At 39.5% G+C, this 14,424-nt stretch overlaps 1 protein-coding gene across 2 annotated transcripts in view; it reads left to right on the top strand.

The window, feature by feature from the left end:
* Positions 1 to 14,424, top strand: part of LOC128742074 (probable ribonuclease ZC3H12B) — an 86,269-nt gene that overhangs the window by 50,308 nt on the left and 21,537 nt on the right. Inside the window, exon 1 of one of the 2 annotated variants that reach the window (XM_053838283.1) lies at positions 6,389 to 7,738. The exons of the other annotated variant lie outside the window; for it this stretch is intronic. Coding sequence (XP_053694258.1) covers positions 7,709 to 7,738 — 30 coding nt within the window. The 5' untranslated portion in view covers positions 6,389 to 7,708. Of the gene's footprint in view, positions 1 to 6,388; positions 7,739 to 14,424 lie in introns of those variants that run through there. 2 annotated transcript variants of the gene reach the window in all.

Raw genomic sequence — 14,424 nt, forward strand, 5'->3', positions numbered from 1 at the left:
TCTTCCAGATTTTTGTACGTCGTCTACGCCCACGCATCATATTTTCGTGGATTTCAGGGCAGCATACGATATAATTGAATGCGAACAGCTATAACAGATAATACACGAATACGGGTTTCCGGACAAACTGACGCGACTGAATAAAGCTGGAGCGTATGGTACGCTACGTGCCCGTTTCGAGGACACTCGAGTCCTTTCAAATCGCGCATAGGGTTGCGGCAAGGGGATGGACTGTCCTGTATGTTATTGAACGTCGCTACTGAAGGTGTCATCTGGCGAATGGGCATTGAAACAAGAGGAACGATTTTCAGCAAGAGTAGCTAATTCCTAGCCTCTGCAGACGACCTCGACATCATTATTAGAAACCTTGGGACGGCGGAGCCAATCTACGCCAGACTAAAAACGGAGGCTAGGAGGATAGGGTTACAAATCAATGCGTCGAAAACCAAGTATATCTTAGGAAGAGACTCAAGAGAAAGCAACGTATGCCTCTCACGGACAGTGAGTATTGACGGCGATGAACTGAAAGTGGTTGATGAGTTTATATATTTGGGATCTCTAATCACCGCCGACAATAATACGAGTAAGGAGATCCAACGACGCATTTAAGCTGGAAATCGAGCCTACTTTTTCCTCCGCAATACACTTCGATTAACGAGCATAGACCGCCACACAAAGCTGGTGATTTACAAAACGCCAATCAGAGCGGTATTCCTCTACGGACTTGAGACAGTAATTTTGCTTAAGGAAGACATATGTGCAGTAGCCGTATTTGAACGAAAGGTGGTGCGGACTATTTTTGGCGGAGTACAAACAGAAAGCAGAGAGTGGCGGAGCCGTATGAGTCACGAGCTACAGGCACTACTTGGCAGAGTTACCATTTTCACAGGTTTGTCTGTAAAATCACAGATTTTTTCGGCATTTTAAAGCACAGAATCTGTGATGACAGATGACAGATATTTTTGAAAATTACAGATTTTCACAGATATGTTCCATGTTGAAGAAAAGTTTATCAATTTTATCACTGGAAGCGAAATGACATAATAAATCGGGAGGTAAAGTTACAAAACCGAAATTACTGCGCATCAAAAACAAAATTCACGAAGCATATGGATGATATTGAATAAACCATATTGAATATATGAATATATGGTACTACCACCTGGCTTAGCAGAACATCCGTTCATAGCAATGAGCCTATCATGTCAAAAAGAGTTGAAGATATTCAACGATTGGTCATGCTTCCCACTTATATGAAGGGCCAAAAGGGAATTGGTCGATAAGCAACATCACTTACACGTACCAGGGATTTAGAGAATCCCTGGTTGTTAATCGGGCCAAGATTAACCCTAGAAAGTTGACTGTTTCACTCTCCCTAAGCCCACCGCTCCAAACAAGTGCTCTGATGGTCCCTCCCTCTTCCTCATTCTAGTTTATTTATGAAATGTGGCATATATGGATAAAAATAGAACAATCTCACCAGCAGACCTTCGAATGGAATAGAGTTGTGTCCTTTTAGTTTCCATAAGTGCTTCTAATAATTACTTTAATTTTTTCTTCTGGTATCCAATATCCATGTGCAGTATTAACACTCGTATTGGCCGAAGTTTTATATAGCAGGAGGTGCTTCATAAGCTAAAACGAAAAATATAATTAAACTAACTTATTTTATGCTTACCTATTAACAAGGTCGTGTGGCTCCGCCCTCTGCCCAAAACCTCGATTTTGAGATCAGGCAGCCGGGAACCACCCAGTATCGTACCTCCTAACTTGGCTACTCAATAGAGCATTACCGGGTATGGCCACTTGGAGGCGCTAGGTAGGGGCTTGGGATAGCTAGAGCTATATTGGACGCTCCTCATTTGCCTTCCCCATTTCATACCCTGATATTGAATGAACCATATTGTTCAAAAACATTATAATGCTAATTTTTCTTTATGGAAGCATAATTATGTATCACAGATTTAGTAACAGATTTTTTTTGTATAGTTTTACAGATTTTCACAGATTTTTAAACTATAAACACAGATTTCAAAATGGCAACCCTGCTACTTGGAGAGATTTCTATCGTACACCTGGCGAAAGTAGGGAGACTACGGTGGCCCGGCCACGTCGCAAGGATGCCGGACGACTGTGTAGTACAGGCTGGTAGAAGAAGAAAAAGAAGAAGAAGAAAAAGCTTAGCTGCAATATACAGGGGTTAGACAAAATGATCGGGACATGCAAAATTTTGATGAAATTTAAACGGCCATAACTTTTACAAAAATGAACATTTTTAGATGAAACCAATTGTATTCGATGGGAAAATCTTTCTAGTTTTTCTAAAATATTCCAAGATTCGCAATAGTCAGCGGTCGCCTGAGATATTCCGGGTTATCTGGGGGTATGTCAAAAACTGATTTTTTTCATCGCTTGTATCTTTTTTGTCATGGAAATTTGTTCATATTCATATTTTATCCCAAAACTAGATTTCATTTTCAGTCGATTGGTCGATGAAGAACGCAAATCCGACGAGAAACAACCGAGATATGGCCATTTTAATGAAATCGGTTATGGAAATGTTGCCAGTAATGTCTTACCTTTATGACCATTTTAAAACATGACCAAAACCATTCCAATATGGATGTAAAACTTTAAAAATTGACGAGGGTTGAAGATCCTGAAGTTGGACACCCATATTGACATGATTTCGAATATTCCCTGAAACGACCACTTCCGCCGGGGTACCTACAACCTGCTACAGGGTTGCCATGGCACGCTGCGGACCTGGGAATGCTTCCAGTGTCAATGGCTCATAAAACCTTAACGTTTGATGCTCATATTGTCATGGTTTGCGTTATGTCCTAAACTGGGCAGAGCAATAGATGTTACTAGAACTGATTTTACGAAAATGGCCGTAACTTGGTTTTTTCTCGTCGGATTTCCGTTCTTTTTTCATCAATCGACTGGAAATGAAATCTAGTTTTGGGATAAAATATGAATATGAATAAATTTCCCTGACAAAAAAAGATACAAGCGATGAAAAAAAATCAGTTTTTGGCATACCCCCAGATAACCCGGAATATCTCAGGCGCCCGCTGACTATTGCGAATCTTGAAATATTTAAAAAAAAAACTAGAAAGACTTCCCCGTCGAATGCAATTAGTTTCATCTAAAATTGTCCAATTTTGCGGAAGTTATGGCCGTTTGAATTTCATCAAAATTTTGCCTGTCCCGATCATTTTGACTAACCCCTGTATAAGAGTTTTATTATCTCTTTTAATGGTTTGTATCACTGAAATTGGTCATAAATACGACTCATAAGAAACGTCATAAGAGGACGACTTAGAGCCAAAAAAAAATCCGAAAACTGCGTAAATTTCAAAATTTGCGTTAAACTTACCTAAAAATATTCGCGTTGAAATGGTTCTCAGTGCATTTTTACGGTAATGGACAATTCCAAAGTCAGTCGGCAACGCACTATTTGTTTCTATTGCACTGACTGAGTAGATAACAGTCTATCTTCTCGGCGGTAGATACAAAGAGCAGTCATACAAAAATATTATCGTCGCATGTGTGTGTGTCTGTGCCCAAGTAATAATTCCAAGTTTTATTACGTTCGTATAGCGGTTTTCATGACCAATTTCATAAAACCGCTAGTAAAACTATGAGCTCCACCAGAACTTTCTGATGACCGCTATAAAACTGCTCTCTGACCAAGTGGCCCACTCCTCAGAATGTTTTCATAACCGCTATAAGAATCAGGTTATAAACTCAAGTAGTCATATCACGCTCTCCTAAAAGTAACAATAAAACCGATTAAGCTTTCGCTGCTTGACAGCCATCGCCATAATTTAAAAAAGCTTTTCGTTTTTTGCTTTTCGCTTTTCTAGCAAACGCCAGATAAGTTCGCTAGCGTTGTCAACTTGATAATATATCCGTGAGCAGAAAAGTTTTAGTTTTACTGACAGATCATTCTGAACCAGAATAAAGTATCCCATAGAATATTTATTAAATTTTAAGCAATTTCGTTGGTTTGTACTATGTGCGCATTTAATTTCATCGTGCATTTTGATATGATAGGTCGATAAAATCAGCGCGCTACTGAACTTTTGCAATTTTCGAAAACTGGTTGTTTTAACAAATTGAAAACATTCAGTTAGTCAATATCAATTTCTAGCAAAATCATTTTAGTTGCTTCCTCTGACAGGAAAACCGATTGATAATGACCTTCTTTCTGCAAAATACTTTGCTTTGATAAATTGTTGTTTGAGAGCTAAAACAAAATACTAGAATATGGCAATATGGCTTCACATAAAAAAATGATTTTGGTGTTGAACTTTGGTATTCTTCATAATAGCAGCAAAAAACTGTTTGGTTAGGGTGTTACCATTTTAATAGCTCTATAAAACAGATTTATTGCGGTTTGACAAGTAACCGCGATAAGATCAATTTTGATTGGTGCGCCATTTTGTGTTGCTACGCCACACTTATGGTAAGTTTATAGGAGACGTGGTGCAGGCAACAAGTTTAAACGTGATAATACAAGCAAACACAATAAATTCGCTTTATTAACAGTTTTATTATGGTTTTCTAGCTAGCTATAAGTGTGTTTGGACTCGTTTCCTCTTGGTATTGCCCAATACCACAATAAATCCAGTGGTAATGATTCATACCGCAATAAAACCTTTATAAAATTCAAGTAAAACCAAACTAGGTATTATACTACCTAATATAATGGGGGGGGGGGCAGTAGTTTAGTGAGTAAAATATTTGGGTTCCAACCGAAATAGCGTGGGTACCATTGCACAACCCATATATATTTTTAGTCTATATCTAAATTATCCATTTCATGCAATTAATCATTTTTCGCTCCAGATACTTTCTTTTCTCAAAAAAAACTACAACAACTAGAAAACCTATTTTCTACTTTATGCATTTTTTTTATATAATCCTCTGCGTAAAAAAAGACCAAAAGGAAGGCATTGAACTGGAGAGGAGACATTGCTCAATGAGGAGCCATATCAAATGTAAGAAGAACTTACTTTAGCGTTAGGAATCACTCGCCAAGCCGTTTCCAAGCAATTGCATCCATTGGAAATGATTCAAAAGCAAGAAACTTGGATTCCCTATGATCTGAAGCTAAAGAGTGTCTTTTTTTCGTCTAGGAACAAGTGCTTCAATGGCAAAAAAGAAGGCTTTCCTTAATCGCATCATACTAGGATCGATGACAAGATTTATAGAACCAGAGGAGTCTCTACGAAAAGCAAAAATGGAATCGATTCAATCGATGCCATTAATTCGAGCACTGCATGAAAAATGGCCACAAACCGAACAGAGGCACGAAAAGGTGATTAAAGGCTTTAGCTTAGAAACACTTAAATGTAAAGTCCTCCTACCATATTGACCAGATATTGCGCCAGCCTACCCGGTTAGCTTCGAGATACGATGGTGGTCTAACCAGCCAGTCATATGTTCGTATCTCGGCTGAACGTTACTACGGTAATTGTTCTGTAAAATGGCTTGATTCGTAGAGAGTTTCAATGTTGCTGAAAAGTTGCAAGCTATAGGTGCGGTGGGTAATATTTTGATTGACTCAGTATAAAAACAGCAAAAACTTAGTCGCTTTATGTTCGAAATGTTAAAATAGTTTAAATTTGCTGCTAGATTTTTTTTTAAAGATTACAGCATATTTTAAACATTCAAGCATTTTTAAGCTATTTTGCCTAAAAAACCTGCAATTTAAATTTGGCTCAATTTTTTCATACTCATCATACTCAACGAGGTACGATCGAGCTTAATTGTTGCGGAGTTTTTCCGAGATGACAAACACTTGTCACAGATCTAATTATTCAAAATGGTTCAAGTTAATCATTGTTCCATTTAACCATTGTTGTCTTAGTTCCAATGTTTTGATACGTAAGTACGCAATTGATGTCGTTATATCCAAATGGGTGTCGGTACAGATAATTTGTACTGAGCGGCTACTTTGAACGAAAAGCACGATCCAGCATAGGTATTTCCAGCAGCTAAGCATTACTTTTCAAATCCTCCTATTTCGTAATACGGAGACCCATTTGAGCAATGCGAAAATACTAAAACTCTGTTCGCTCGAATTGACCAAACAGGACAGAGGTAGCCCCCGCGCAATTTGAGACTGAGGCCCAGCGCGCGGACGATGGATGTTTAGATAGGCGCAACGCTTATTCACGCGGCGCTGACGTTGACTTCGACTCAACTGGCTGTGCATATAATGGTGTGGCGCTGTGCGAGTGAGTGAGGGTTCGCACAGGTTTCGGCCCAGGTTCGGATTCCCCCGCGAAACGGACGAGAAAGCTGAATTAAAATTTTGCTACGTCAAACGAATGGAAAACAGTTGTGCTCCGCTGCTCAAGAAGTACTGTTCGGTTCGATCGGATCGGCGTTTCGTTTCGTTTTGCATTACAGCAGATCGCGTTGTGGTCAGTTTACGCTTTGCAAGGTATACTGCATATTGGGCACGGATCCTATCTTCTTGTTGAACTGGAGAGGATCGTTCGAAACATCGGGGATAAGTGCAATCGGAGCTTTTTGGCTGGTGGCTCGCTGAGTGGAAAAAATTGCAAGCTGGTTTTTTATTCGAAATTTCTGGCTGCGAAAAAAGTGCATTCAGTGATAAATTGGCCTACGAAGAGATTGTAGTGTGGCGAAAAAAGCATAGTGACCGACTGAGTGTGGCTGCACTCAAAGAGGATGTTGGTTCGTGCTAGCAATAATCGGCCATCAGAGTGGAAGAAGAGGAGTCGGCAGCGCAAACAAAATCACTGACGAGAGAAGAGTACTGTAAAGTGTAGTGTAAATATTTTTGTTGAATATTTTCATCCTACCGACGTATCAATTGAATGCTAATATAGCGAAGTGCTTCGACTACTACTAATATGTACGTGCACATGGTGTGAAACGAGTGCGGATTTGACTGAGAATGATCCGTTGACGTCACGAGTCATAAGCAGTCGTGGCAAAGATTGGAATCCAACGGGTCGACGTAATCACAATCGAACGAGAGATACAGAGAGGAAGCCGCTACGAAAGCGCACATCAGACAACAAAAACATCTCGAGCCACCCATTGTGGTAACAAAACACTTGGAGAGTTGAGAGATCGATTAGGTCGTCATCTGGTTTCCCCACCTCCGTCCGGCCAACTGCTTGCTACATACCTGTTCACGCGCTTAGTCAGCGCCAACGTCCGAAGCCCCCTTCTATTAAACGCGAGAGTTAGTAGCGAACGAAAGGTATACCTACCAGTTCCCATCATCAACGGCAGCAGGTTCAACGGCTCCGGATCTGCTGACAGACTTGGTGGCGAAGTGCCGCAAAGGGAAGGGTCCGCATTGAGGCCGGGACTGGGGACACGCGAAAACCGGTTGGATCGTCTCCGTGTGTTGCGCTCTGTGATCACTGCGCCGTCTTACCGTTCCTCATTCGCCTCCTCGACCAACAACTCACCCACCCACCACAACCCACACCCCCTCGCTCACCTGAACGCGCGCATCCAGGTGGGGCTGGTGAGATCGTTTTGCCGTTCATTCAAACGAGGGCGGCAACAGTGAATGGGCCATTTGCGAAGCGGATCTTGCACACTGCGATAAATAACAGAATTTAGCGACTGAAATCGAGACTTAGAAAGTTCCTATTTTAACGACAGAATTAGACGGTGATATTTAGCGCGACGAAAGGACGGTTGGACCATGCTCATCACAAGCAACTATAGTCAAAAGGTAAATACTCGTACGTTATCATTGTTTAAATAATGAACTCATCAAGCGGTGTTTGTTGTTTAGCTCCAGCTTGATTATGTTTATGCCAACACATTTAATTACACCCAATATCCGGGTTCAGAAAATGCTCTCCGCATCGTGACGTCGTTGCCGCTGCCATGCCTTAGAGATCGTCTCCAATTTCGAACGTAACTCCAGTTAGCTATTGTGTTTATCGTAGTTAAAGTGCAAGTCATACGCCAATTTTTTCGGTACAATTGCGGGTGAACGATAAACCACCAAGAAACACCCACTCTCGTGGAGGAATGATATAAGAGTTTTTTATTCAAATTTTTCGGACTTGATCTCCGTATGGTCTTTCGTTCCTGATTTTCTATTGAAATTATGTTGAATTTTTATTAAATTTTCTAGTTTAAATGGTCGGATGAGCATGTTTTTTGCTAAGCTCTAATGCAATCTAATCAATTTTTATTCAGTTCGTTAAGCAAACATTCTATGCTGTGCACCCTCCCTCGGTGGTGTATGTAAATTATGCGCCGCTCTCTATGTTTGCACCTACAAACGACCGTGCCAGCATGGCACGCGGAAATGTCCAATTAGGCCTGACCTAACATTGTTCGTTTGTAAGGTAACTTTAAACAAATGACGATGCTATGCAGAACGGCGCGGCGGATGAGATATGGAAATTAATTGGAAAATTAAATGCCACCCATTTTTTTTTTACTAAAAATAGAACTTCGCTTTGGGCCGAACATATTAATCAAACAAAGGATGTCATGGTCAGTTTTTACCTGTTTTTGTGTGTGATTTAGAATACAAAACCAAATTGTTGCGGATTCTCTTTTCATGCTATCTGAAGGCCTCCAAGGTTCTGCGGTCATGGTTGAGTGAGGCTGACCACGCGAATCTATTAGCATATTTTGCCATTGTTTTAGGAACATTTGCCAAAAAAAGCTTCGGTAAAATTTCAGTTCGATTTATAAATAGAACCGGAAATCGTAATATAATGTAATGGACATAATTATAAATCTGGGCTAATTGGAAATTTTAAATAAACGATTAGAGATTTGATGTCTAATGGAAATGATAAAAATTAGGTTTTTTTAGTGGTTACTACCTTCGCGATGTATAAACAGTGCTTCCAGCGTTCTAGAAATTAACAAGATTTTTTTAAATTTTATGGAACTCGTAACCCAGAATTCTTGATATTTTTGCAGATAGATTTTTTCTGCTTAATGGAGCATAGGAGTTCAGCGATTAAAAAAAGGGTTACGAAAGATCAACATTTTGAAAATATTTGTCTACCATGTCTATATGTCATATATATTTTGAGTGGTCAACTTCACTGTACCACAGAACCTCTTTCCCATATCTATGGTCAGTATTAAGTCAGACCGAACCAAGTGACAAAACTCAGATTTCGAGAAAAATGCGTTCAAAGTTTGCTGCTGCTGTGTAGTTTAAAGCTATCAATTATTCGAAATCATTTCACATTTCTGGCTGTGTGCAACATTTATATAATCTGTTTAGGGTAAAATGTAGCATAGAAAATTCGTAATCCTTTGCTGTCATTAACTTAGTTTTTTGAACTTTGCGACTTGGTCCGGTCTGATTTAACACCGACCATATGAAACCATAGTTTTAAATGTCATATTAATGTTGCATTGTGAAGCAATAAACCTGAATCAATTCGTCCATTACGTTATCGAGAAAAAAAATCTGAAATAATTAAAAAAAATATGGCGTTCAAATTCTTACACCCCCTTAAAACGGATTTTATCCAATTGTGAAAGATTCGTTTCATTGCAAAGGATGAACACAAAATTGTTTTAAATTTTAGAATCTCAATTTACCAAAACCTATTTCTTATAGTTATTTTGTTGTTTTAGCGCTTGTGAAAATTTTTGACAACTTTTGTAGGATTTCAAGCCCGGGCGTTTCTAAACCAAACCAGATTAAATAAAAGAAAATTCGAAACCATTTTCATAAAAAAAATCTATTTTAAATTTTATGCATTTAGCCAATGACTTGCAGGCTTCACCTCTGTTTCGGTGCGAAAACAGACACTGATGAACCCTGCAAGTTATAGGCGAAATGCGTATCTATCGGAATAAAATTTATAGTGGAATTTATTTGTGAAAACAGTTTCGACTTTTTATATTCTACTAGGATGCATAAAAACAAACTCAAAGTAGGGATGGAATACTTTTTCCACTTATAACTTAGAAAAATTCATAGCAATTGGTATTGCCGGTTAAAAGTTTTTTAATAAAAATAAAATATAATTTAATAAAATTTAATAGATTGGCATTGCAGGAAGAGGAAATTATGCATAGTTCATTACAAAATATCTTGTAATTGCTCAGCAATTTCTCGACAAAACGATATACCAAATTTAAAAGTGCACCGATCTTGTTCAAATTTTGTGAACTTATTCCTTTTCAGAAATTTTTATACCCGTAGTTTTTTATTTGGCGCTTAAGTCCCGTTTCTGAAGCAGGGTGGGTCCCAAAAATCGTCGTTGTGCCAACCCAAGTAACAATTCTAACTTGGTCGCTTGGTTTTACATGAATTTCATAAAGGCTCTATTTCGGTATTAATCATTACCTCTGGTTTCATTATAATACCACGGAATACCACGAGGAACGAGTTAAAACACACATATAACTGGCTATAAAACCGTAATATAACCGTAAATAACTATAAACTATAAAGGGCCCATCCATAAAGTACGTCACGCTTATAGGGGAGAGGGGGGTTGACCTAAACGTGACGATTTGTGACGTAGGGAGGAGGGGGGAATGAAGTTATGTGACGTCACAATGAAAAAAAATTTCAAATGGAAAATTTATTCGGGGAATTATAAAAAGGCTACTTCATTTTAAGATACAACTATTGAAGGCTTCTATAAAATTAACGTACTTACTGTTTGCTTTTAAAACAATTTTTTTTAACATATATGTGTGAACAAGACTTATTTATTTTTCTAGTATGAACTCTCCATTAAAGCTATACAAAATATGTTGTACACTACTGAAGAGCTCTTTGAGTACCGTCCGGCTTAAGAGATTTTTGCAACCGCAAATAGCAGTCGCATAAAATCCTGAGGGGCTACGGGGTGATACCAGAGACCAATGGCAATGTTTCCCCTTGATATTCGTGCTGAACTCAATCGATGAACCTAAACTCATACCGAAGTTCCACGGCTAGTTTTAAAGTTCTTCCGTACAACCTATACTGCCTCACTCAAAAGCTTCCTGAAGGATAGAGTTTGTGCCCCTTGCGGATTAAATTTCGCATCTAAGGTAATGTTGAATGATTGCAAAAAATACACAAAATGACAAAATCCGTCAGAAAAGTTCTTCCAAAGCGTGTTGCTGTAAGACGTCAGCAGGAAGTCCTAATTCTTTCAATTAGATCAGACGAATTTGAGTGGATCGATGTAAAGGACGTGGATATGCGCGAAACTTTAATCGACGACACATCAGCGACTTCTGAAGCATATCCGATCGCAGTAATTGGAGATCAACATCTTCGAAATCCGTGAATCGATGACTTATATGCTCGAAAAGTTTCCTTCTTTTATCTGCTGAAATTCATTTTGTTATTTGATGAATTGATTGAAGTGTGTTAAGCTTGAAATAAACCGGTTGAAATATATATTTACTTTTTTCGTTGTGAAGAGGGGGGGGGGGGGTTGCCGTGACGTGACATACTTTCTCAGGGGGGTCATCAATGTGTGACCAAATGTGACAATGGGGGGAGGGGGGTTGATTTTGGTCAAAATTTACGCGACGTACTAAATGGATGTCGCCAAATAGCTATAACCGTAAACTGTTGACAAAGTCAATTTGTTGGGGTGCTTATATTACCACGATAAAACTAATTGGCTGCAACACTGTTTTATTTGTATGAGAGTCCTTATCCCCCTACCACAGGGGTGAGAGGTCTCTATAACCACCATAAAATAAATTCTTCAAAATATCCCACATGCGAAATTTGGTTCCATTTGCTTGATTAGTTCTCGAGTTTTGAGGAAATTTGTATTTCATTTATAAGGGAGCCCCCTCTTAAAAAGGGGAGGGGTCATAATTCACCATAGAAAAAATTTTGCCTTCTAAAACCCCCACATGCCAAATTTGGTTCCATTTGCTTGATTAGTTCTCATGATAACAAGAAATTTGTATTTCATTTGTATGGAAGCCCCCCTCCCTCTTTAAAGGGCAGAGGGGTCATAATTCCCGTTCTAAAGAGGGGAGGGGTTTTAATTCACTATAGAAAAAATTCTTGAATCCGGAAACACCTACATGCCAATTGCTTAATTAGTTTTCTAGTTATGCAGAAATTTGTGTTTCATTTGTATGGGAGCCCCCCCCTCCCTCTTATGGGGGAGGGGTCTTTAACTATCATAGGAACCTTCCCTGGCCCCAAAATCCCTACATGCAAATTTTCAGGCCGATCGGTTCAGTAGTTTTCGATTCTATAAGGAACATAATGACAGACAGACAGAAATCCATTTTTATTGGTATAGACTAGCTGATCCGACAAACTTCGTATTGCCACAAATTAAAATGAGTTGTACATAAATCGTTCTTCTGTCACAACCTCGAGTTCAGCAAGTTTCTGAGGAGCTCAACCTTAGATAACTCATTACTGGAAGTTACATCACTATGAAAGCATGGGTAGTTTAATTTACAAATTTTCAATTTTTCCTCACAATAAAATAGAAAACAATCCCCCCGTTACTTAGCAAGATAAAATAAAGCGGATAGCACTTAAATATTCGCCGTGAATGCATAACATTTCGCCGAATACCATTTCGCGAAAAACCTTACGCAGAATGTACCATTTTGCGGAAAACCTTTTCGTGGAAAGTACCATTTCGGGGTGATCCTCTCCTTCTTCTTCTCTGTTGGGTACTCTTACCACTGCGTCCATTATTTTGAACTATTGTGGTATTCCCCGTTTTATTATTTTACTATACGCTTCAAGCTTACCTATCGCTTGTTGAGGAAGTGACAGGCTGGTAGCTGGAGCTGGACATGTGCCAATCAGGGATGACTAGGTTTATGAACCTAGTACCCTGATCGGCGACGCCTACCAGATCTCCCCTTTTTGAGATACTAAAGTCTGCGTACTATTTGTGCTCCACGATTGCAGAGCAAGTGTTCCGAGGTTAAATATCATCTTGTACGAAACTGAGATTCCGAAGATGATATTTACTCGGACAGTGTCCTGTCGTAAGACCGGTAATCTTACTGAGATCTCTCTTATTGAGACTCAGCAACTTTTGTGTAACCCAGGGGTGGATACTCGACGTTATATATTTTATATAGATTGTTTGAGCGATTGTACAGCCATCCTACTGGCCATAACTGTTCGGCTCTCCTTTTGTTTCAGCCCACCCTCCAGCACACAGTCAAAGATTAGGCAGAGTGAATCTCGACTCGTGAGTAGAGAGTTGGAGTCACATATTCGTTTGTCGACTCACAACTAGTCGGCGTGTTGAGGATAGACGAGGATCAGGACTGAACCTCAGCTAGCGCATCGTTCAAGTCCTGTTCCTCCTCTACTCTCCGCTCCACCTCATTCGTTTGTTTGTTTTTCGGCAGAGAGAGCTTGCACGGTAAGAAATCGTCTACTGCATCAGTACCCGGCTTGATGCAGCAAGGGCATGGATAACAGATATTACAACCATCTCCTTTAAAGGCTTTGGACCCTCTGCTTTGGTTCCTGGGAGTCAAGAGAACCGTCCTGCAGGCGGAGAGTTTACACTTCAGCCTTGGCATGAGTGCCCCCTTCTCTGTCCGCATACGACCCTAGTTTCCGCCGGTTGACCGATTTCCACTAAGGCACGAATCCCGGATGGTACCACTAGGAGGTCGAGATAGGAGTTGCTGAATAAGAGGCTGTGGAACCTCATGGTGGTTCTGGAGCGCATTATTCAACCATTTACCATCCATCTGTGACAACTACTAGTTCTAAATTAATCGGACACTTGAATATCCTTAATTCGCATAAAAATCTCTCAAAAATCCTTTATATGGAGAAAGCGGCTAGGAATTTAAACTCTGGATATCCGGTTGGACATCGAATAAAAATCTTACAATTAATTTAATTAATGATTACAACACAAATATTAGGTGATACAAAAATTCATAATTCATTCTAATGATGTTCACACTTAGGCCATGTAAAATTTCTGCTAATGTTGATCGTTGTGTACTAAACTAAAATGTATAGTCATCTCGATAAGCAAGGATATTCAGGTAAAGCTAACCAGGAAGAGGGTGACTTTGTGAGAACAGGTAAAGTGAACGGCTGAAGAAAGGTAGAAGCAAAACATTATAAATTTTACTTAATTTTATAAATTCACATGGCTGAAAAACGTTTCGCCGTCTTAAAGTTGACATGATTAGCCGTTCGGCCGCCGTATTATGCCGTACATAATATATCTATGCGAGGACAACGGGGGCTTGACGACGGAGCCTTGTTATAAATACTGCGCACTAGCTGTTTGGCCTCGAAAGTTGAGACTTGAGAGGCGGATGCATCTCTATCGTTTAAAGCTTCTGTAGACTACCGCGAACGCCTAGGTCGTGCTGCGCTCAATTTACTTAGTAGACCTATCTTGGAACAGTGTATAAATGCCAAGGGGAAGGAAGATGAAGATTCATCGTTCCATG

Source organism: Sabethes cyaneus, chromosome 3 (genome assembly GCF_943734655.1).
Source record: "Sabethes cyaneus chromosome 3, idSabCyanKW18_F2, whole genome shotgun sequence".
NCBI lineage: Eukaryota > Metazoa > Arthropoda > Insecta > Diptera > Culicidae > Sabethes > Sabethes cyaneus.